This window comes from Helicoverpa zea, chromosome 31, assembly GCF_022581195.2.
Source record: "Helicoverpa zea isolate HzStark_Cry1AcR chromosome 31, ilHelZeax1.1, whole genome shotgun sequence".
Taxonomy (NCBI): Eukaryota; Metazoa; Arthropoda; class Insecta; order Lepidoptera; family Noctuidae; genus Helicoverpa; species Helicoverpa zea.
In genome coordinates this window covers 17,370,084-17,394,159 of record NC_061482.1, presented here as the reverse complement: position 1 = coordinate 17,394,159, position 24,076 = coordinate 17,370,084, and the positions used below count along the sequence as shown (strand labels likewise).

Genomic DNA, 24,076 nt, shown 5'->3' with positions numbered 1-24,076 from the left:
ATAACGGAAAATAGCCTAAGAAAGTAGCGCGCCGAAACGAGAGCGTGCGGGGGACGACTGTTACTATTTTCGCCCTTATAGGTACGCCTTCTTTAAACCCAATCATTTTTAGTAATTCCAAAAATCGTTGACAGATGTCTCAAAGAACCCTAACGTCTACTTAGTTCACTCGTAAATGATTTGTTTTGGTCATGCCCACTGTACGAATTTGAGCTAGAAGAAGGCGCCTGACCTACCTGCGTTATAGCATCTCCACTCATCTTTCCTTACTCTGTGTCTTACTCTTATTGGTCTCCGTGGAGAGGGCTTAAAAGTCAATATCAAATTCTGGGGGTCCATTGACATTTCGAATTGTGTCAATCAGCAGAAATTCAGAAATGCTAACTCTTTTGTTCTTTTCCTTGCTCCGGCGGTACGGTTTGATTGGTTGCTGGTCGGAACTTTCCGTTCTGAATGGCTGGTTGTGGCAACCAAGTCATAAATAATTTGAGTTGCAAACTGCTAATGAGGAGGTATCTCTCAGTCTCGGAATTTTATACTTTGTCTTGGCTCGTCTCCTCTGCAGTTTCGTTTTTGAAGTACGAGCATTGTGTAGTATTATTTTTCAAAACTTGCCAGCCTGGATTTCTAGTAAAAGTGAATTACAAAGCAAATGGCATGTTTTTTAACTGCAATAATTTGACTAAATGAATAAAGTTAGTAATTTGGTTAACGTTTTAATGAAATAACACGAATTTTCTCCGAATCAGTTCAAAAGGCCAATTTTTCATTTTAATTTTAACGGCGAATTTAATTTGAACATTTCATTAAAATTTAATTCATGTGGTAAGCTGCAATTACGTATTTTAATAAAGTTATCCAACACAGTAGGGTTTTATTAACTGAAGGCAAAATATTATTATGATTGGAAGTCAAGAATGCGAACATTCCGACCTTGTTGGTTTAAAAGGTAAAAAAATTAGCCTCGAGGGGAAAATGAGGAAGAATTTTGTGGTAACAGGAATAATAATTTGTGCTGAAGTTATGTAGGCGGTACCTATTAAACGGAGTTTGAGGATATTTTAGAAGTATTGTCAAGTCACGCGTTTAAATGCATTTTCATGAACATTTGGGCTCGGGTCATAATTGTTTGTTGTTTTTGACAACCTCGATGGCGCAATGGTCACCATGCCGCACTGCCGAATCTGAGGTGTTGGGTTCGATTCCCGGTTCGGTCGACATTTGTGTGATGAGCATACTTGTTGGCCGTGGTCTGGGTGTTACAATATTATGTGTATGTGTAGTTTATCAGGTGTGTTCGCACCCATAACACAAGTTAATTAATAACTTCGCATGTAGTTAACCGAGGTGTCCCGATATTATTCATTTATTTATTTATAATTCATGTGTAAACATTTACCACTTACTGTCGACAGCGATTGAAACAACTTTTTTACGCTTTTTAGTTTTATACTCGTACTGGGACAGGTATACCTATAGCAAATGTTTGTAGTTTCGTAAATATTTATTGTACCTATATTTATTTAAATATCATGCATAAGTTTTTTTCTTTGTACATTAAAGGCTTTGAAGAAATATGAAAAACTCATTCGGAAGCTACTTAAACATGATCTTCGAGTGACAAAGGCTTACTATGTCCGAACAAGTGAGAAACTGCGGTAAACTGGCTGATGGTCAGAGTTGAACTCTTGTAAAACTGAAACAATCTTGCAAAAATATTTTTTAAGGAAATCGTGATTTCAATAAAAGTTTTCAGTCGATTTGATACCGGCTAAATACTGCATCCTAATTTATGAGCTCGATCGAACTGACTAAAAGTTTGCAGTATGCTTTGTGTGGTACTCTAGACTGATTTTCACCGTTGAGCTTTGAAAGAACTCTTAATAGTCTTATAGTCATATAACGACCACATGCTGTCCACCGTCCACGATTCGCTAATTACATCCAATCACGAACAAACGTTATTTATTATTCATTTGTACAACAAATTGCTAACGGCCCTACTTTGTAATTACACGAGTTTTAGAATCCACGGGTTTTCGGAGGCGGGGAATAATTTTCATGTTTACTATCCCCTGTTTCGCGCGGTATATCAGTATTTCCCCACAATTTAATAGATGTTATTATACATATAAACCTTCCTCTTCAATCACTTTATTTATCAAAAAAACCGCATGAAAATCGGTTGCGTAGTTTTAAAGATTTAAGCGTACAAAGGGATAGAGGGACAGAGAAAGCAACTTTGTTTTATACGATATAGTGACAGTGAAGTGAGGTCAGATAGGCAGTCGCTTCTTGTAAAGCACTGGTACTCAGCTGAATCCGGTTAGACTGGAAGCCGACCCCAACATAGTTGGGAATAAGGCTCGGAGGATGATGAGTGACAGTGAAGTGATAGTGATGAAAGAACCTACCTCTCAAGTATAATTGTGGCTTCGTTTCCAGGTCAGGCAAGTACCAATGCAACTTTAATTTGGACATTTTTGGCAGTCGTTACTGGTAGTCAATGACCGGGATGTCTGACCAGTCTTACCTAGGTGTATTGGGTAGCCCGGGCAACCTGGGTTGATAAGATTAGTAAGGCAGTCGAATTTGTTAAAAAATTTTACTCAGCTGCATCTGGTTAGATTGGATGCCGACCCCCAACATAGTTGGTAAAAGGCTAGGCATCATATGACCTGCCTAGCCTTGTGTTGTTTCGTTATAAGTTCGGACGCAGAGGTTACCTTGAGTGAGGGTCCCCACAGGTCTGCGGGTCGTGAATATAGACCCTCATTAATTCCCTGCTACACAAAGCCTATTAAGGTTTCATTGCTATTATTTTACTTTGGTACGTAACAGACAGACAGAACACACTGCAGAGTTATAGTCAGCCGATAATTCTTTAAGGCTCATACATCAGTATGGGGATTACCTACAAGGTAGTACGCACATTACAAAGATCAGGTATTTAGTCGATATCAGACTGACTGAATACTTTGATTGGAATCAAGTTTTTTTCAACCATCAGGTCAACGGTTTTCGGACTGCTTACTCTGCACTGTGCGGCTACTTTCAAGCCAACTAATACAGTAGCAACCCCTTTCAAATTCAGTTACAAATCGGTGTCACATCTTGATTTTCATAGTTGTATAAATCTTAACGTACCACAAAAGATTTCATTATTAGATAAATGAAACGTGCCAAACACGTACTGAGATCCTTTCTAACCTATATTTATCTTATTTTTTATATAAAGCGAAATGGGAAAGGATCAAAGTTTATTTTATGATGATGTGAACATTTATGTAATGGAGTGCTATTTATCAAGATAGAAGTCACGTACAATGAAACGTATGCGACCATTCAACTCATTCCTGAGTGGGTGGAATGGCTTTTCATCAACGAATTTACAAAGGGTAGAAACTTGGTAGCAACACATGTCATGGGTGACGTCATAACATTCCGTAGTGATAAGTGCGGTGAACAATGAGGTTACGTCCTCTGATATGGGTGACATTTGAACATTTATTGTTTTAGGTGAGACAAAAATAGGTGCGTGGAAATTAACAACATTTTCTCACTTGATTTACATTCATTTTTCCGTGAGGCAACGCACTTAATGGTTTATGGTTGCCAATATTCTATGCATCTAATGATTTACTTACTAGAGATAGAATTTTGACATTAGCTCCGTACAAGTCATGTCAAATCCCCATCTGTAGTAAGGACCCCCCAAAAACATTAAATGTAAAAAAGCCAAGTCTCTCTACGTAATTCTTCCACCGTGAAAAGTTTTGAGATCGCACAGAAGTCAAGTCCTGTTCAACTTAATTTGTAATAATAAATCAACATTTAGTGACTATATCAATAGTTTTGTTTACATTACAGTAATATTGACATGACCGTGAACCACGAAACGCTTCGAGAAAAGGATGGTATGGACTTGCCCGCTTTGCTCGAGACTTGGCTGGGACACTGCCGTGCCCCCAGATAACAACTGATAGGTTGGAAATTTGCGAAGAGCCGTTAAAAGCCGAAACCGTGAAAACGCTCGGCGTTGCTCGGCAAAAATGCTCTGAGCCGCTTGGCAACAACAAACAATAAGTTTAATCAGCGGATAAAACTAGACACATAGCTAACATATTGTAACTTAAACCATTTGTTACATAATCCTTAGTGACCACTACAAGCTTTTGTGTTACCGTTTGACAATCACGAGTAGGCGGCCCACATTGTTTCACTCGTATTTATCCAAAATATATTATTCTGTTTGACGATCGGATGCCGCAAACCAAGTGTTTTCATTTCTGTTGTTGTTCTATTGTTGTTGGCGAACTTTTGTGCTGTTTCTATTCAACCAACTGTTGGTTGTTTGTTCGAGTTCATTCTAAATGTTGTTCTGAGGAGGTCGTCTGGAAAAGGCTTTATTTGCACTTTAAAAAGCGACGTAGTTTGTGTAGAAACTAATCAAAAGGAACGTGCAATGTTAATCTATAGTAATATGATATATTATATCGATCTCAGTGGCGTGCACTTGGAGAGGCCTATGTCCAGCAGTGGACTGCGAAAGGCTGATGATGATGATGATGATGATGATATAGAGGAAACATATTTTGTTTGTTGGCTCCGAAACCAATGAACCTATTCGGAAAATTCGTGCTACAGGATTCCCAAGTAACACAAGCTATATTTCAACCCGGTATGGGCAGTAGTTCTCAGAGAACGCGGGTGAAACCGTGGAGAAACGGCTAGTACATTATATTCTTAGAGTAAGTCTGTTCGCTCTTCATTTCCGATTCAATCAGACGACTCGGCGCAACACAATAGGGATCAGCCATCGGTCGCCTACTGCTGTCAGCTTAATTCACTGTTTACGTCTATTTTTGGAAATTCTATATATTTTAAACATTGTATTGCAGAAAAACTAATCGATTATGTAGTAGGTACATGTCCATAACACATTCTATTTAAAGATCTCTCTAGGCGGCTGGTTGACGCTTCTCGTGACCAAAAGGCTGGCTATTACCTCGGACAAAGAATCAGCATGGCGATCCGACGAGGTAATGCTGCCAGTCTCTTGGGCACGCTCCCAGTCGACAGCGATGTGGACGAATTTTTTGATGCCTTTTAGTTTTAGGTTTGATAATAGAAAAGTTTTTAAGTAAATGTAAATATAAAATAAATAAATTAAAATACAGCCTATGTTACTCGGGAAGAGTGCAGCTTTCCAACAGTGAAAGAGTTTTAGCAGTAGTTTTAGTAATGAAAAGAAACCATGCCACATCAAGACAAGACTTCACAAGGATTGCATATAGGGTAGTATGTTACGAACTAGAACTTTAATTGTTAATTATATATATTTTTAGGGTTATGTTTCAATTTAGTTGATATGTTTAGAATTTTTATTTACTTCTCTATCGCATTAGGTTAAGATCCTGTAAAGATAGATGTAAGTGTGGAAATATATAAATAAATAAATAAATAAATAAAAGACAAGACAAGAGATCCCTTAGTACCAAATTAGTACCAGATCCCTTAGTACCAAATTAGTACCAAATCCCTTAGCACCAAATGTCAATGTTTCATCATAGGAACATTTTCAGGTATCATTTCTCCCGGTGGTAAGTAAATGATAATTTAAAATAAATCTAATTTTTGATCAACAGTCGCTATTCAGCGCGTCTTTGTACCAAACGCGAAAGGATTTCAAACAAGTTGAGATAAGCTCATCAGCCGAATTATAACGGAATGGAAAAAGTTGCCAACAAGTATTGGACGCACCCCTTGCTTCACGATATTTATATTAAAACACAAAATTACTAACGACATAAAGTTAAGAAAGACGGTGTTGCGGGATTAAAAATTAATGTAAACATTCATTATTAAAAGCATTCGCGAACAGATAATGTATTTACTAACCAGCTTCTGCCAGCTGTTTCATCCGCATCTCGTTTTAACTTGTGCACAAACATGGATAAAAAGACTACAGCCTTTCTCAAATCGGACCAGTAGTTCCTGAGATTAGCTCGTTCAAGCGAAGGAACAAACTCTTCAATTTTATAACTTAGTATACCTACTCGTAGATTCAGAACCTTCATCGAGTTCCAGTGCTTGCAAAATACCTGTATAGTTCTAAACTGTATCATTTCCAAGTACTAGTTTTCACCACTGGCAATCGTTCACAAATCCTATTGGTATTCGCGTTTCGGTCATGATATTAGTGTTTCCGTAGAATGAGTTAGCGTCGAGTCAATCATCGGCCGTCAGTTTAATTAAACAGCGGGATTATTGCACGTAGCTACTGGTACCTACTAGAATTACCTTACCGTAACTAGGTATGAACAACTGTATTATGAGAATGTTTAGAAATCGCCATTCATTGTATAAAACGTTGAAAGGTTCTTCTAACATACAGACAGAAATGTGTTGCTGGGCTGCCACTTCTTCTTACCAGCTAAAAACACATAGGTGAAAACTGTTGTAATATTGTGTTTTGTAGAAAAGATTGTCTATGGAGTTTCTTACCAGTTCGTCTCCATAGATCTACATTTTGGAACTATGTTGAAGTGGTCAGATAGGCTGTAGCTCCATAAAAAACTGGCCAAGAGCGAGTAGGAATCGCACGAAGGGTTCCGTACCATTATTTAGAAAATGAGCAAAAAAAATCACGTTTGTTGTATGGGAGCCCCCCAAAATATTTATTCTATTCTAGTTTTCAGTATTTGTTGTTATAGCGACAACAGAAATACATCATCTGTGAAAATTTCAAATCTTTCACTATCACGGTTCATGCATGAGATATAGTATGGTGACAGACGGACGGACGGATCCCGTTTTACCCTTTGGGTACGGAACCCTAAAAATACAGGTACAGCATAGTTTGGTAAAATGCTGGATTAATCACGACCTGGTTCCAATATAACGATTATAAATGATTTAAATTTTAATATAATTTCTGCATTCTTCATAAACCATTTAGTAAAATATTTGTAGAAATTAATGAAATAAGCCGATTGCACAGAATTTTGCGGAATTTTGAATTCATGCGGGTTGAATTATTGACATTATTGTACTCGTTATGATCGATCATCATCATTAATATCGAAATAATGAATTCGATTGACGAATTGATTGCGGTATTCCTTTGTAAAATAAAAGGCAAACGTATGAAAATTGCAAATAATGCATTTAAATTCTCCACTTGATTAAATAAAGTATGCAAGCAGGTACCTACTACATAACACATTTACTAATGTAATAGGTTAGTAATAAATAATAGTTGAGCTTATTTAGCAGCAAATTAATTATATGCAAGATGAATGTAAATAACTACCTACCTAATTAGTCCATCTTTTAAATATTCCTTTTCTCTTTAGATTGAATTGTGTTTCGTTACTTTTGTTTACCTTTTATAAAAACATGTCGTTACGGGCCTATATTACTGCAGTTTCATGAAAATACTTACTGTAGTTTTAATGTGAATCAGTGAAAAATACATACATACATACCTAATACTTCCTTATAAACTTAAGAATTTAAATCACCTGCTTCCCTAAAATCCTTGTATTCAAACAAAACTTTATGTTATTCCATGAAACCTGTCCACCACGGGGCTTTTGGAAGCTGGTTCGGTTTCCTAATACCTTTTTATTAAATTTTCGAGTACCCCGCTATTGAAACGCTGTCCCAAACTTAGACGATTAGAATTCAATTACTTTGCAGCGTCTTGACAAAGAATTATCTGATAGCGTACATAAAATTTGGGTTCCGTAGCCAAAGAGTAATACGGGTTACTGTCACGAAGACTTTGATTGAGACAGAAGAACGAACCTTCTGTCATCAGGCTGTATTCATGTACCCTGATAGTTAGACAATTGTTTTCAGAGATAAAACAAACTACTGAAGGCCCCAAACTACAATTATGATTTTTACAATGATACGGAACCCTTCGTGTGAGAGTGCTACTAGCACTCGGTGGTTTTCAAAGACTGTTAGTATACCATCGGCCTAATTATTACTGTCAAAATCAGTCTTACTAAGATTCTCCCGTGGCTGCGGGATTGTTCGAAAGAGTTACCGCGGCCCTGGTACACAAAGGGCTTAAGAAGGAACATGGTGGGTTTTAGTCAGGTGTCTGACACTTACTCACGCTGCTAACCCACAGCGAGGTTAGCAGCCCTCGGCTCATTTGATGTTTAGCCACTCTTACTGGTTCGTGAGACAGTATTCATGCAGCAAAATGTAGTGCCATTTCGTAAATTTTAATTGTAATCCTTCGCAAATATCCCCACACGTAGATCCAAGAGCTACATCATTTAATTTAACAAACGAAATAAACAGAAAATCCCCCTCATTACGGGATGTTCCGTAAATGATGGCAACACTGCCTGCCCAAACTAAAATAATTACACTGCATTCATTAAAATCCGGCTAACAGTGTTGCCAGTGTTCCCTAATGTTTGGAACACAAATGCTATGACGTCATTAGCTTTTATTGCTTTATCTCATATTTAAAGCCGTGAAATTCGTACACGTATAATGTTTTAACGGAATGTGTTCATTTTGTTTTAAGGCGTAGGTATTATGAAGGGATCTCGGGATGCGGGATTGTTCGAAAGAGTTACCGCGGCCCTGGTTACATAAAAGGCTCGAGAAGGAATAATGTAAAAAATTACAATGTAACGATGATTCCTTTTTGACTATACTTAACTTAAACTTAATCTGCTAAGAAACCCTTCGGCATACCGTAAACTAGGTATTCAGTTTGATCGGGTTCTTAAATCAGTATGCACAATACACATGTGAATGGTAGTGTGCACATTACAATGATTAGGTATCCCACCGGTGTAAGTCCTTTTCAAAGTTTGATTGCTTTTACGAAAAACTTCAAGTCATTATGCTGGGACATAGGTTTTAAACAACACTGTTAACTTTTCATTAAATGCAAGATGAAGTCGGTATATCCTTGAGAAGAAACACTGGGGTTCACAGTCTTTAAAGTCCAAACATATGTATGTGAATACCACACGGTTAAAAAGCAATGTAGGGTTTTGAGGAAAACTTCACAATACCTTTGAACTATCTCCGGGAATATATTTACAAACGCGCATATAATATTTAGGTATCAATCTGATATTATCTTTGATGTCAGTGGATACAGCTCACAGGAGCAGTTCCTTTAAGCAAGCAAGGATTACGACGAGATAACACAGCATCAAGACATCTCCCAGTAGCCGTATTATCTTATAATCCAGTTAAGATTAAAGAAGATGTTTGCCAACATCTTAGAACGGACCGAATTAACGTAAATCCCTTTTGTCTTGTTATTTAAATCGGGTTTTTTGTTTGTGATTATAAAATAGATGTATTTAATAATATTATAAGCGCCAAAATTATTGAACAGATTTAAGGGGAGATTTACAAAATATACAGCCCAAATGCGTGAGAAAGAACATAGGCTATTTTTTATCCGGGTGCGGAAAGTAGATCAGTCGGGAAATGATGTAACCGCGACAAACAACTAGTTGTTTGGTGATTTGTTTTTGCTGGTTTATAGCTAGTAGGCTTCGAAACCACTGAATCGATTTGAAAATTTTCTTTCACAGTTGGAAGGCTACACTCTTCCCGAGTAACAGACTATATTTAGTAACAAAGACTACCCCGGTGCGGTTTATAGTTCAGTCGTGACGCGAGTTACAAATATAATTATTTTAATTTATATATTTTGCATCTATTTGTAGTAATGTAAGTTACATATTATAGCATTGTATTCACTACTAGCCGTTTTCCCGCGGTTTCACCCGCGTCCCGTGGGAGCTACTGCCCGCACCGGGATAAAATATAGCCTATATTACTCGCAGATAATATAGCTTTTTAATGGTGAAAGAATATTTAAAATCGGTCCAGTAGTTTATGAGTTTATCCAACCAATCAATACAACCAAACAAAGAAACAAAGTTTTCCTCTTTATAATATTAAGATGATAATTTTTATGTATTAGTTTTCTAAGAATTTTTATATCTTTGAATTCCATTTTTTATGGGCCTTAGTTGCCTGATATAAAGGGATAAATAAAATAAATGTGCGTCAGTTAAAAGCTCCCAGTGCGGGTATTTGCGTATGTAATTCTGCAGTTACATTGTTCGTTATACAAATGAAGTATATACCATTGATGGTTACCAAACAAACGAACCGCACTTGTTTGTAACCGGTTAAAATTAAACTGGAATTGATCGAATGTGTAAACCTACACCTGTGGTGCGGAACTTTTATTGTTTTTGGTTAAATTTTAACAGTTGTTAGTGAATTGTTTATTTAGCACCGGTGATAAATATACAAATTGACACAAAGAGCGAATTTTCCCCTTAGTTTTTCCCTCGGTCCATACCATGGAGAACTAAATGACTAGCGAAGAGAAGCCATAATACAAAATCTCTTAAGAAAGTAGCGCGCCAAACATGACGACCCGTCTTCTATGGAACCCGCTCATTATTTTAAAAATAAAATCACCAACCAAGCAAGATCAATCTTTAACAGATTGGATTTGAGTTGCTCAAGAAGCTCGAACGCTTCTTAAATTATCTTATTCTTATGTTTTCATGTCTCTTGGTATGCTTTTAACTTGTTAAGGAAGAGTGGAGCCTCCTGGCACAGGCATATTTACATGCTCAAAAGGAGATTCCAGCAACTAATTACCTATAAGAAGAACATTTTGTTAACGAAATAAAGATTTTTGTATTTTTTGTATTTTGTATCTTAACTCTTACCTAAAAGAAGGCGCCTGACCTACCATCCTTATGGCATCTATCCTACCTCCGTGGTTCGTACCTACGGGCTTTACCGCATATAGCAAACAGGTGACTCCTACGCTACAGATTTTTTGCCGCTCAGAATGAGTCGCGTGATGTGAAAAGACTCTAAAGCAGAACTTGATAATACTATAACTACAGATTACAATAACACTAACTGCCTCGTTGGTCTAGCTGTCGATAGCACGAGGTGTCGATATCGCTTCGTGGGTTTTAGAAGACAAAGCAGCCCGGAGCCTGAAAGCTGGTGATTGATACACCCGTGCATCGGAGAGCACGTAAATGTCGGTCCTGCGCTTGATCTCTCTCCGGTGGTGTCGGATTGTTGTCCCATCGGACTATGAGAGTGAAGGAATAGTGAGTGCACTTGTGTTTGCGCAAATGCTTCTGCACTATAATATGTCCTGCGCAGTTGGCTAATCTCCTTACATGAGAACAGCCGCCGTAGCCGATAATCGGCTAGGAGGACATCATAACACAAACTTCTCACTAATAGTTTTTAATTTAACCTGTATCGAAAGTAATCGCAGCGTTGGTACCTACCCATCATAAATATGACCATTGCCACCGTAATTAATAACCAGCTGCGGGAAAGGCAATTACACTTTATTAAACATTTTCTTTGATAACATCGCTGGAGGGAATTCTCGCTCCGAAGGGATTATAAGGAAACATTGGCGTATTTATAAGACCATAATGTACAATAAAACAGTATTCAGTATGATTAAATAATTAACTCTCGGAAATGGAGGTGCTTTGATTTAAATTTATATTTTATTGCTATTTTATGAGGAAGTATCGTAGGTAAAGTACTCGTAATATTACATTGAATATCGTGAAAGTTAAGACAAAGAAGACCGTAAGTACATATCTATTTATTTTAAGCTTGAAGTTTTCCTAGCCCTGACAAATACTATGCTGAAAATCCCATCAAAATCGATCCAGCCAAACGCGAGTTTATCACACACAAACAAACGTAAGTAATTGTTAAAATGTTAGAAATAGTTAAGCTTTTGTGTTAGTTTCAAGTATTATATATTCCATTATAAGTAAGTATATACGCAAAAAGATAGTTGAGTAACGTGGTTCCCACGGGGAAGGCTATGTAATATATTTTTTTTCAAGACAGCCTAGTAGTTCCTGACAAATATGTTTTGAAAAAACATTAAAACTCTTCAGCACACAGTTAGGGATTGTTCACACCAAACGTATTGTCCGCCGCTGACTGTGAGTATACTCACTGTCTGCCCCAGTGTGAACGTCGACTCAATCTGCAGTACGCGTACTCACCAAGCCGACAATAAGCTATAGCGTACGATGCGCTACATGTGTGAACAAAAGAATAGGCTCGTGTAGGTTCACACTAGATGCGTACGCTGAGCGGCTGACTATTCTACACATAAAAGTGCTCAGTATTTGAACCCCCCAATCTTCATACATAACAGATGCTATGTCTTCCCAAGCGCATCTTCGTAAGTTTCTATCACTAAATTCTTCTGAATTCGCATTCCAAATACATTCTCTAGAATGTACTTCTGCAATAAACTTTTCGGTGTCGAACATCGCGAGGTGTCACGTGTCACGTCTGTCCTCATTGAAGTTTGTTTCTCGAGTGTATTGCGGCCGAGGCGCGCGGCGGTGCGGGCGCGGCGGAGCGGCGCTATTCGGCAACTGCGTCCGCGTAGCCAATCCGCGTCCGCCGTGCATAGTCGCGTAGTAAAATAATCGGCCACTGAGAGTCAGCGACAACAGACGACGTAATAGCGTATAGTCGGTTCGGTGTGAACGACAATTTCAATATATATGGAAAAGCAATAAACTGCGTAACGCGCGCTCACAGTCAGCGGCCGACAATACGTTTGGTCTGAACGATGCCTTAATATTTATAAGTAACTAGCTTCCGACCGCGGCTTCACCCGAGTAGAGTTCGGTTATATCGCGTTTCTTAAAAAGTCCGGGATAAACACTATCCTATGTTCTTTCTCAAGATTAACTCTATCTCTGTACCAAATTTTATTAAAATCAGTTCAGTGTTTTAGACGTGAAAGCGTAACAGACAGACAGACAGAGCTACTTTCGCATTTATAATATTAATAGGGATATCTACCGCTTCTAAGAAAATACATTTCCCGATCATATTTTTTCACACAAAATATAAAAAATCTGTACTTAAACCAGAATATTTTCTTCTTAAAATTCCCGAGAGATTTGTGCCGAGCTATAAACATGACAAACCCTTACAGTAAGCACCAAATAATGTTCCCTATTATTTCCTAATATTAAGGAGGTCCCGTCAGTAAGGTCCTTCCCGTCCTTTATGAAACGATAAGGGACCGAAAGGACCAAATCTCTGCTATTCGAATCCTACATGAATATTAATAAGACAGGTGTTGAATTTATATTAGTTATCTCAACTCAAATAATAAGTACCTGTATATTGCTGATATGGCTGATAAAAAGGTAAAGAAAACATCTTGAGGAAACCTGGAATATATAGTCTGGAATCACCAACACGCATTGAGCAAGCGTGGTGATTAATACTCAATCCTTCTCCGTGTGAGAGGAGGCCCGTGCCCAGCAGTGGGACGATAAAAAGGCTGTAACAGTAATATATATACAGGGTGGCCCATCCATAGGCGTCCAAAAGAAAAATTTAGAAGCTCTATGCTATGGGGTATCCGAATCACCCCCATGTATGTTCAGCGATTTTTTGTAGTTTAGGAGCTAGAATTGTTTTTAATTTTTTTCCGTAATTTTCATTGCAACATTGTTTTTTCTATTTTATCTCTTTTTCAATAACGTTTACAGATGTTTTTTGTGTAATTAATCATCATGATAATAGCTAACACCGGAAAAAAAGCAGTTTGGCTAAACATTCTAGAACTTAAATAAAAATTTTTCTGAAGTTCAAAATTAGAAACCTGCTTAGAAACCCCTTATTATTTTTTTTAAGCCCTTAATATTTTTGGCTACTGAACTCCAACAGTAATTTTGAACTATCTACTACTTTATCCATGAGCAGGAAGTTGTTTCTACGGGACACGGCTGAAACCGCTGGCAGAGCTGGTATTTCTGTATAATATGTCTAATTTTAAGTGTGTGTATGCTTCTTTTTAAAATTTATTTTCTTTCTTTCATTCTAGCTAGTCTCAGAAATTGCCAGCTTCCTATTTGAATAACACATTGGAACGTAATTCAGTGGAAAATAATTGTTCATCGATTTTTCGTAAGTCTCCATGAACGTAAGATCACGAAAACTAAAGTCTAAGAAATAACTTTTCCAAGTCCAATTGTCGCAATAAATCTCACGGTACATTAAAAACCGGCCAAGTGCGAGTCAGAATCGCGCACGAAGGGTTCCGTTCCATTATTTAGAAAATGAGCAGAAAAATCATGTTTGTAGTATGGGAACCAAATACCCCATATCTATTTTATTCTAGTTTTCAGTATTTGTTGTTATAGATAGCGGCAACAGAAATACAGCATCTGTGAAAATTTCAACTCTCTAACTATCACGGTTCATGAGATACAGCCTGGTGACAGACGGACGGACGGACAGAGGAGCGAAAACAATAGGGTCGAGTTTTTCCCTTTGGGTGCGGAACCCTATATACAAGCAAATGTGGGACACTCCATCTTAGAGCATTTGGCCAACCATAATTATGAAAAAACTTTTAATACACGCTCGGAAGTGATCCAACGCAATAAATAGTGATCTACTAATATAATAAAGATAAAGGAATGATTCTTTTGTTTGTTTGCACACCAAAGGCTCCGAAACTACTGAACCGACTTCAAAAATTCTTACACTTGAAAATCTACACTCTTTTCAAGTAATATAGGCTTTATTTCATCCTCGTACGGGCAATAGTTGCCACAGAATGTGGGTTTACCATGTACCATGGGAAAACGGCTAGTATTATTATACTAGCGTTTAAGCCACTATTTCACAGTCACATTAAGAGTATTAAGCCTATTATATAGCTTTCCTGAAGTTTTCCTGAATTTCTCTCGAAGTTGTTCGGAAATATGTATACCTCGGGCAGACATTGCAGTTAGGTAGAAACAACTTTGAGGACGAGGTGAATAGGAGAATTCAGTTGGGTTGGGCTGCATTTGGGAAGCTACGTCGAGTCCTAACATCGTCGATCCCACAGTGCCTAAAGACAAAAGTCTTCAATCAGTGCGTCCTACCTGTCATGACTTACGGAGCCGAAACGTGGACACTGTCGGTACGGCTGGTTCACAAGTTTAAAGTCGCTCAGCGGGCTATGGAAAGGGCTATGCTCGGCATTTCTCTGAGGGATCGCATCAAAAATGAGGTAATCCGTCAGAGAACCAAGGTCATCGACATAGCCCACCGAATCAGCAAGCTGAAGCGGCAGTGGGCTGGCCATATTAGCCGAAGAACCGATAACCGTTGGGGTAAACGAGTTCTAGAGTGGAGACCACGCCTCGGCAAACGTAGTGTAGGACGTCCTCAGGCACGGTGGAGTGATGACTTGCGCAAGACGGGCTGGCAGGAGCTGGATGCGAGAAGCCGAAAAGCGATCTCAGTGGCGTGCACTTGGAGAGGCCTATGTCCAGCGATAGGCTGATGATGATAGCTTTCCTGAATAAATGAATGGGCTATCTAACACTGATAGAATTTTTCAAATCGGGCCATTAGTACCTGAGATTAGCTCGTTCAAGTGAACAAACAAACTCTTCAGCATTATTTTAATATTAGTACAGATGCGCGCGAAAATCAACCAGCATCGGTAGTCGGGTAAAAACGTGGATCAACAAGTCAAACCTAAGAAACTGTCAGTTTGTCTACATAAGTAGTAGGTACAGTCGACTTCAGTGGTAACAGTTTTATATGAAAAATCGTACTTATTACTATTGAGTTAAGGTGCATGACAGTTACCACTGATGTGCGGTCTACTGTACAGGTACGGGAAGTTTCACCTGCCCTGGTACCCTCGTCACGGGAGATGAGTGACGAACATAAATGTCGTCACCGGGGTCGGGTTAGGGATTGTTCACACCAAACGTATTGTCCGCCGCTGACTGTGAGTATACTCACAGTCGGCCTCAGTGTGAACGTCGACTCAATCTGCAGTAGGCGTACTCACCAAGCCGACAATAGGCTATAGCGTACGATGCGCTACATGTGTGAACAAAAGAATACGCTCGTGTAGGTTCACACTAGATGCGTACGCTGAGCGGCCGACTATTCTACACATAAAAGAGCTCAGTATTTGAAATTGCTCGTAGTATTTTATAAACGATCTCTGAGATCACTCGTGGTTCCCATACGATAAAACTAGTGTATTTTTAAAAAAAATCGGACGTTTACTGATATTTCAATTAAATGATGCGCATTCAGATAGTTGCCATTTGCGAAGCTCTAGAGGAAGACGAAAATAATAAAAAGAAGAGATTGTGGGTACATCCCTTAAATTTGAAGAGATGTTTTGGTCAATTTCATACTTTATATTTCGAATATAGACTTTATCCAAATAAGTTCAAGAAATACAAAAACATTCGATGAGTTACTATCTTTAATACGTATAAGTTTATATAAAAGGGACACTAATTATCGACGTGCTATTCAGCCAGAAGAAAGATTGACAATTACTTTAAGGTAAGAGGAAAACAACTTGTACTGTAATCAACTCTTATTTATTATAATCAAATCAATCACGTTTAAACAATTGCGAAAAGAACAATGTCAGACGTCCATAGTAACTTAGGCTCAATAAAAATATTTCATGTACAGTGAAAATTCTTACAGTTTCTTGTGTAGTTTCCCGCTGATCCCCCCAAAGGATTGTTCCCCCCAAAAAATCCCCCGTGGGCAGAAAATACCCCCAAATTTGAGGGGAATCCCCCCAATCTGGCATCACTGCGCGGCGGTGCGGACGCGGCGGAGCGGCGGTGCGTACGCGGCGGAGCGGCGCTATTCGGCAACTGCGTCCGCGTAGCCAATCCGCGTCCGCCGTGCATAGTCGCGTAGTAAAATAATCGGCTACTGAGAGTCAGCTACAACAGACGACGTAACAGCGTATAGTCGGTTCGGTGTGAACGACAATTTCAATATATATGGAAAAGCAATAAACTGCGTAACGCGCGCTCACAGTCAGCGGCGGACAATACGTTTGGTGTGAACGATGCCTCAGAGTTGCCGCATACTGCAAACTTTTAGTAGGCCGACAGTTTGTTTGGGCTCCTGAATTATATAGTATGGGTAACAACTATTTAATATGCAATCCACACTTTTCTCTTTTTCAGAAAATTGTCTTATAGAGGTGAATATCTGATCTTTGTATTGTGCATATTTCCATTCATCTCTTTACTTACTGATTCTTGCCTGAACAAACTATTGGCCGACTAAAAGTTTGCAGTGTGTAAGTAACACGTCTAAGGAAAAACTAAACCAAGAAACCACGCAAGCTATTTGAATAAACTTGTGAAGTTCACCAACATTACTTTTCTTTTAATAAGTTCCTTGAAGAGTTTTATCGATATGAGACCGACCTTGAGACTCAAACGAGAAATTCGGGATGATAATTCTTATTGTTGTACGTAAGCAAACTTTGCCAACTTGGAAGTAATGGAAAAAATATATCTGAACTCGACAGGTAGAAAATTGTTCGTATCTTTTGAGTCAGCAACAAATATTTTAGCTACTAGCTTCTGATACCGGCTCGCTCGTGACCCATGGGTACTAGGTACTTTACAAACTATAAAACAAATGCATGTGCCTTAGGAACTCGACAAATGCGCTATATAGTGTCCTGTCCACCATGCCTAACTGCCTACCGTATAATCTTTTCCATCTCGTCTCAATCCATCCTAAGGTTGTCTGGACGAGATCGCTCTTAGCAATAAGACGCATCACCTACTTTAATTATTTCTAAGATCAACATTTTAAAATGGCTGTACTTAATAAAGTTCATATTTAGCTATCTATTTCTAATCAAACTGTTCAGCGCAACATTAGTATTTTAGACAAACTTGCTTCATCCAATATCGGATGCCAAATGGTCGGTATTTAAGCCAGTTATGACTGTGGACCCTCGTCCATCAAAAGCGACGAACTTGATTAAATAATTGATGCGCTCAGTGAATGTTTGCAGTCAACACAAACAATGATTCAGAATATTTTCATTAAACATTTTTATGACATTTTGATAAAATCATAAAACCTGTGTGTATTTATCAGCCAAAACTTTGTATGTAAAATATCACGTATGCACATATCAGATTATTACTATGTGACTTTGTAAATGTAATAAGGAGATCAGCCAGCTGCGCAGGACATAATTATTATAGTGCACAAGCATTTTGCTGACATAAGTGCACTTTTATAGTCCGATGGGACGGCAATCCGACAGGACTGGAGAGAGATCAGGCGCATGGCCAACATGAATGTTGTCTCCGATGCACGGGTGTATCAACCACTAACTTCCAGACTCTGAGCTGCTTTGTGAAAGTTTCTAAAGCCTCAATATTCCAATATTTAGGTAAAGCTACTGGCATAAGCAGGCTTATATGTGCTCATACATCCGCGTAACGTTTCGATGCAATTATAATCTCCCCAGTTTGATGACGTGAGCAATTTTGACGTGATCACATTAAATTCAGACGCGGTTATCACCGCATGAGATGACACAATATTATCACTACCACTTTACCTAACTATAGATAATTTAGTACAAGCGGGTTAGCCGTACATGCACACCTTTGTATGACTCGGCGACTCGGCCATTACTAAGCGCTCTCGAACTTACACACACAACAACAGACAAGTACACACACAAGTAAGTCTCACCCGCTTTCGTGTTATAAAACATGTCACACAAAGACAACTCGTTATTCCTACGACTGATCTATAAACATGACTAGAAGGAATATAAAAGCCGGGTTCTTAGAAAAACAGTTTTCGCAAGTGCTTAAAAAACGTGGACTTTAACGTGGTATTTATAAGAAAGGCTTCCAGGAATCCGACGGGGTTAAAACGATATAGTTGTGCGGCGTGACGTCATCAGCCTCCTTGAACGTCCCCACAAACTATTTGATGGTCATGGCACCTCCACCTCCCGAGTGACGCAGGTCCTCACCAGTTTCGGGAGTTACCTGCATCGGATCAGGCATAAGACGAATGAGTGTCGAAACTAAACGGACGGCCTGGAGGACAGGGTGGTGGACAACCGCCGTGTTCTCGTGGAGTCAGTTAGCGGCGGCGACTTCTTGCGCCCGGCCGTGGTTCAAACCATGGTCCGGAATGAAAGGGATTGGGAAGCCGTCGCCTCCTGCGAAGCAGTCGTGCTAAATCAAGAGAAGGTGGAGGGAATGATAATTTGCACCGCTCCCCATTCCATATCCATTCCCATCACAAAAAAATAAAAGATTGTTTTGATAACAAAAGAAAAGCAAAGTGTCTTCCTCCACATTTTCATACACGAGGTAATATTTTCACTGTTTACTTAGGTCCTACAATAACTTACCTCAAAGATAAATTGAAGCGTCCACGGCGATCTGATCTTTCATGTACCTACAATTTCCAATCTTGCTTCGAATAATATTATAATAATCTTTTTCGATTCCCTTTGATTGTGTCTGACCATCCCTAAAAGGGATCAAGTCCAAGAATATTAATCTTATCAACAATGGCACGTAAAAAAGGTCATGTTACAAAAAATATATATATCTGGCCTACGTCACAAGTCTGTTAGAATGAGCCAATCGATGTCGGAAAACCAATCTCATATGTGTAACGAGATGCTTTGAAAGAATCCAATAGCGTGGCTTCAGCACCACTTAACAGAATTAGCAATCCGCGGACTCACGCCACATCATATAAAAATTGCATCGTAAACCAATGCAAGCAGTTCAAAGCCATTTAGAAAATAACTGCAGAAAAATACTTAAAATTCGTTTTTACGACTGCAATAATGGTAAAAGCTGTAGACCCTGAGGTCCAATTGTACGCATTTCCGAGTTGTTACGCACATCCCGGCGCTAAATCGGGACCGACGGAAAACGAATCGTATCGACGATTTGGCGAACAATCCCGAACGAGCAGGTCGGCCGGCCGGCCCTAAAGGACGCTTTTCAATTAAACAAGGATAAAGAGACCGATTTTCTGATGTATTTATACGTGATTCGAGGATTCTTCCGAAATGAAATATATTTAAGATACTTACAATAAAAATGAAGGTCTGTTTTTAGAGTTTGTTGTAAATGGAATTCTGTGGAGATATTCAATTTGCTTACAAGAGTTACAAGTTAAACCGTGTTGGCCTAACGAGCTACAATTAGTTCAGACATAAGGGAGTGACTCCCACGTATAACCTATCTGCATACACAAACAATTTAACGAAAGTGCAGCTTTCTTAGAAGCAATTTATTAACTTTCCTTATCGTCGTCCGTCAATTCTTGCCAATGTACATTAATGCAACATGTGGCGTAGAAATGAACTTCTTAGTATCAGTCTAATAGTTGGTATAATACTTGCTCCATGGTGACCCAGTGGCTACCAGCCTGTCGTGTACTTATGTGCGAATTCGATTTCCTTAGCTTTTCAAACTTTTTAGAGGTATGTACTTTCTAAGTATGTCTTGGAAACCAATGACTAATAAAGGATGTGAATGAAAACATCTCGAGGAAACCTCGATAAAAAAATCTGAAATCGCCAACCAGCATTGAGCATGCGTGGTGATTAACGCTCAATCCTTCTCTGTATGAGAAGAGGGCTGCGCCCATCAGTGGGACTATAAAAAGGCTGATGATGATGGTGAAGAGAGGAGGTCTATGCCTAGTTTGACGATGCTGGTGTTGAAAAATAGTTAGGTACTTTCGGTACTTACAGCAGTGGGGCTTCTCTTGCTCTTACTAGAAGAGAAGTGTTCAATGACTTCCCAGTTGGATTTCTTAGGCGCGGGGGTATCAGCGGGGGAGGGCGAGGCGCGGTGCGCGGCGGAGGGGGTGCTGCGGCCCGAGTCCTCCGCCCCCGCGCGCACCGGCGTCGCCGCGGAGCGCAGCGATGCGCACCGGCGCCCGCGCAGCGCCTCCTGTGGAAAAATAGGATAAAGTTAATACTTAGCTTTAAGAACTTTAAAACTAAAATTCAGTAAAATGCCGAATTAATTAATTGTGACCGGAGTTGATTCGGATAATCGAAAATTCGGATTGGACTTACCCTAAGTATGTACGTAAAATTATCCGAATTTTGTAACTCTGTCTGTCTGTCTGTGCGTTACGCTTTCAAGTCTAAACCACTGAACTGATTTTAATAAAATTTGGTACAGACATAGAGTTGATCTTGAGAAAGAACATAGGATAGTTTTTATCCCGGACTTTTGAAGAGTTCTCTTGGAAACGCGATATAACCGAACTCGACGCGAGTGTAGCCGCGAGCGGATATAACAACTAAAGTATATTTATTAGAATTCTTTTACCTTTATTGTCTTCACTTTTCAATTGCCATGAGAGCAAACAAGTAAGTACATTGGAACAACTTTATATACCTACTGAACAATAAAGTAAAGATGCACTTAAAGCGCAACAGTTTGAATAATATGAAACTTGTTCATAACTTAGAGTGCACTGCATTGCACAATGCACTTGAGTCGCACTCCGCAACTTGCGCTGAACAAACTTAGAGTAGGTGTACTACACTGCAAACTTTTAGTCGGCCGATAGTTTGTTTTGAGTCATAAATCAATATGACGGTGAATTCAGTACGCACATTAGAAAGATCAGGTATTTAGCCGGTATCTGGTTGACTGAATACTTTAGAACCAACCAATTATGTCGGTCGATTGTTTAGTCTGCAGTATGCACTTGCGCAGGTACTCAAAATACTAACTTTATAAATTGATTTGAGTTTGAGTTTGACGAAAACGGCTAGTTCTCAATATAGTTTTTTCGTGATTCCATAACTCGAAATGTGCTTATGCCATAAGGCGAAGTGCACACTTAAAAAGAAGTAGAACTAACCACAAAAACTAAGTTTCTCGGAGTTCACATAGATAATAATAACCCGAAGTGGCAAACACACATTGAATTCCTATGCAAAAAACTATCCCAATCGTCTTACAGCCTACTATCCAAAAAAGTGAGCCTCCCCTCACTACTTGTCGCATAACATGGTTATGTAGTTTCTAGGTTAAGATATGCAATAATCTTTTGGGGCAATGATACTAATTGGGACAGGGTTTTTAAATGCCAAAAGAAATGCGTCCGTGCTATGTGTGGTCTGAAAAAAACTGACAGTTGCAGAGAACACTTCAAAAAACTTGGTTTACTTTCAGTTCCATCAATTTATATACTAGAATCGGCTCTATTCATAAAACAAAATCCAAAATTATTTACGTTAGAATCTGGAACTCGTAATAGAAGTAGAATATATAATAACGTTAGCAGAAGATTTAAAACCACACTGTATGAAAAAAGTGTTTTTGACATGGCCACTAAAATTTATAATAACATTCCAAAAAATATTTAAGAAATTGAGAATGTAAACATTTTTATACGTAAATTATGTAATTTTTTGATGGATAATTGTTATTACTGTGTTAATGATTTTTTGTCAAACTAGGCAATAATTTGCAACATTAAACCGGGTCCTCTTATCTTTTTTCTATTTGTATGCCCTGTGTGGCAGATCACGGCATGAACATATTATATTTAAGACCTATTATTGTACCTGTGTATCACAAATAAATGATTTGAATTTGAATTTGAATTTGTAAGGATGACGGATATCCGCACGCTGCGGATACTCAACTGTAAACTTTTATAGGGTCATTGCAGACTTTGTTATTTGTTTTGTAAATTTTAAAGAATTCCCGCGTTTTCACCCGCGTCCCGTGGGAGCTACTGCCCGCACCGGAATAAGATATAGCCTATGTTACTCGCAGATAATATAGCTTTCCAATGGTGAAAAAATATTTAAAATCGGTCCAGTAGTTTTTGAGTTTATTCATTACAACCGAACAAATAAATAAACAAAGTTTTCCTCTTTATAATATTAGTATAGATTAGCAATTGTCCCGCGGTTTCACCTGCGTACAGTGGGAACTACTGCCCGTACCGGGGAAAAATTTAGCTTATGTTGCTTGGGTAGAGTGTGTTCCAACAGTGAAATAATTATTCAAATCTTTTCAGAAGCTTCAGAGCCTTTAAACAAATAAACAGAATAATGTTTCCTCTTTGTTAGGGATATGGCACATTATAGCGGCACCGCAACAGCACGGCTCCACGCCAGCATTTAAGTTGTCATTCAATTTAGAGCATTAAATCGTGTATATCATAATATATTTCGTAATGTCAATATGAAAAAGCCAACGGCGAGCAGTCAGCGCGCTTGCCGCTTCCACACAACTCGACTCGCCGCCCGCGTGCTGCAAGCGAGCGGACCTTATGCGTACAGCGCGCCGACGGCATGCTCATTATGCGCCGACTCCGAGTCGGCAGCGAAACAACGTCATTGCGTCGTGTTCAATCATAACTGTCTTAAAATAATATTGAGTTTGCGGTGACAGCAAGCTTACACCTCGCGGCCGGCGCGCGGACGGCGCGCTTGCACCTTGCGGACAACGCGTAGTTAGCGCGCTAGCAGCTAGCCGTAGTCTAAATTCGAGGCGACGCCGTGCTGCAGCCGTGCTGTTGCGATGCTGCTATAATGTGCCATGGCCCTTATATTAGTATTAGTAGTCATAGATGACATACAATACAACAGTTAGACTTCGTGAAAATGTGTGAAATGTTAAATAACTTTCATTGAAAAAAAGAGTGTAGCTTTCCAAGAGTGAAAGAATTATTCAAATCGCAAAAATCGGTACAATGTTTCCTCTTTATTTTATTAGTATAGAATACTACTTATTTTCGGCGTGTATTCGTGTGTATCCGACCGAAACTCGTGGGTACTCCGCCTTATTCGAGCTTTCAGTCGCTACTGAGTGATGACGTGATCACTCAATGTCAGCTCAATCAAGCAATGTTTTACGTTTCTTACACAAATGCTTTAATTTCTTTGCTGTTCTGACACGTGTATTTCATGATCTGCCTAGCCTTTTCCCAATTATATTGGGGTCGGCAATTAAATAATGCAATTAATTTATGATTAGAAATAAATTAATTGTACATTAGGTTCTGCCAGTGGTTTCACCCGCAACCTTTTTCACGAACTCGAATAAAAAGGTGCCAAAAGCCTTCTTCGGTAAATGCTAATTCTATTACGAAAATAATTTTTCAAATCGGGCCCGTAGTTTCTAAGGTTAGGGCGTCCGTG

At 38.9% G+C, this 24,076-nt stretch overlaps 1 protein-coding gene across 1 annotated transcript in view; it reads right to left on the bottom strand.

Moving 5' to 3' along the window:
- Positions 1-24,076, bottom strand: part of LOC124645095 (adenylate cyclase type 6-like) — a 329,505-nt gene that overhangs the window by 165,333 nt on the left and 140,096 nt on the right. Inside the window, exon 4 of the mRNA XM_047184835.1 lies at positions 20,649-20,852. Coding sequence (XP_047040791.1) covers positions 20,649-20,852 — 204 coding nt within the window. The remainder of the gene's footprint in view (positions 1-20,648; positions 20,853-24,076) is intronic.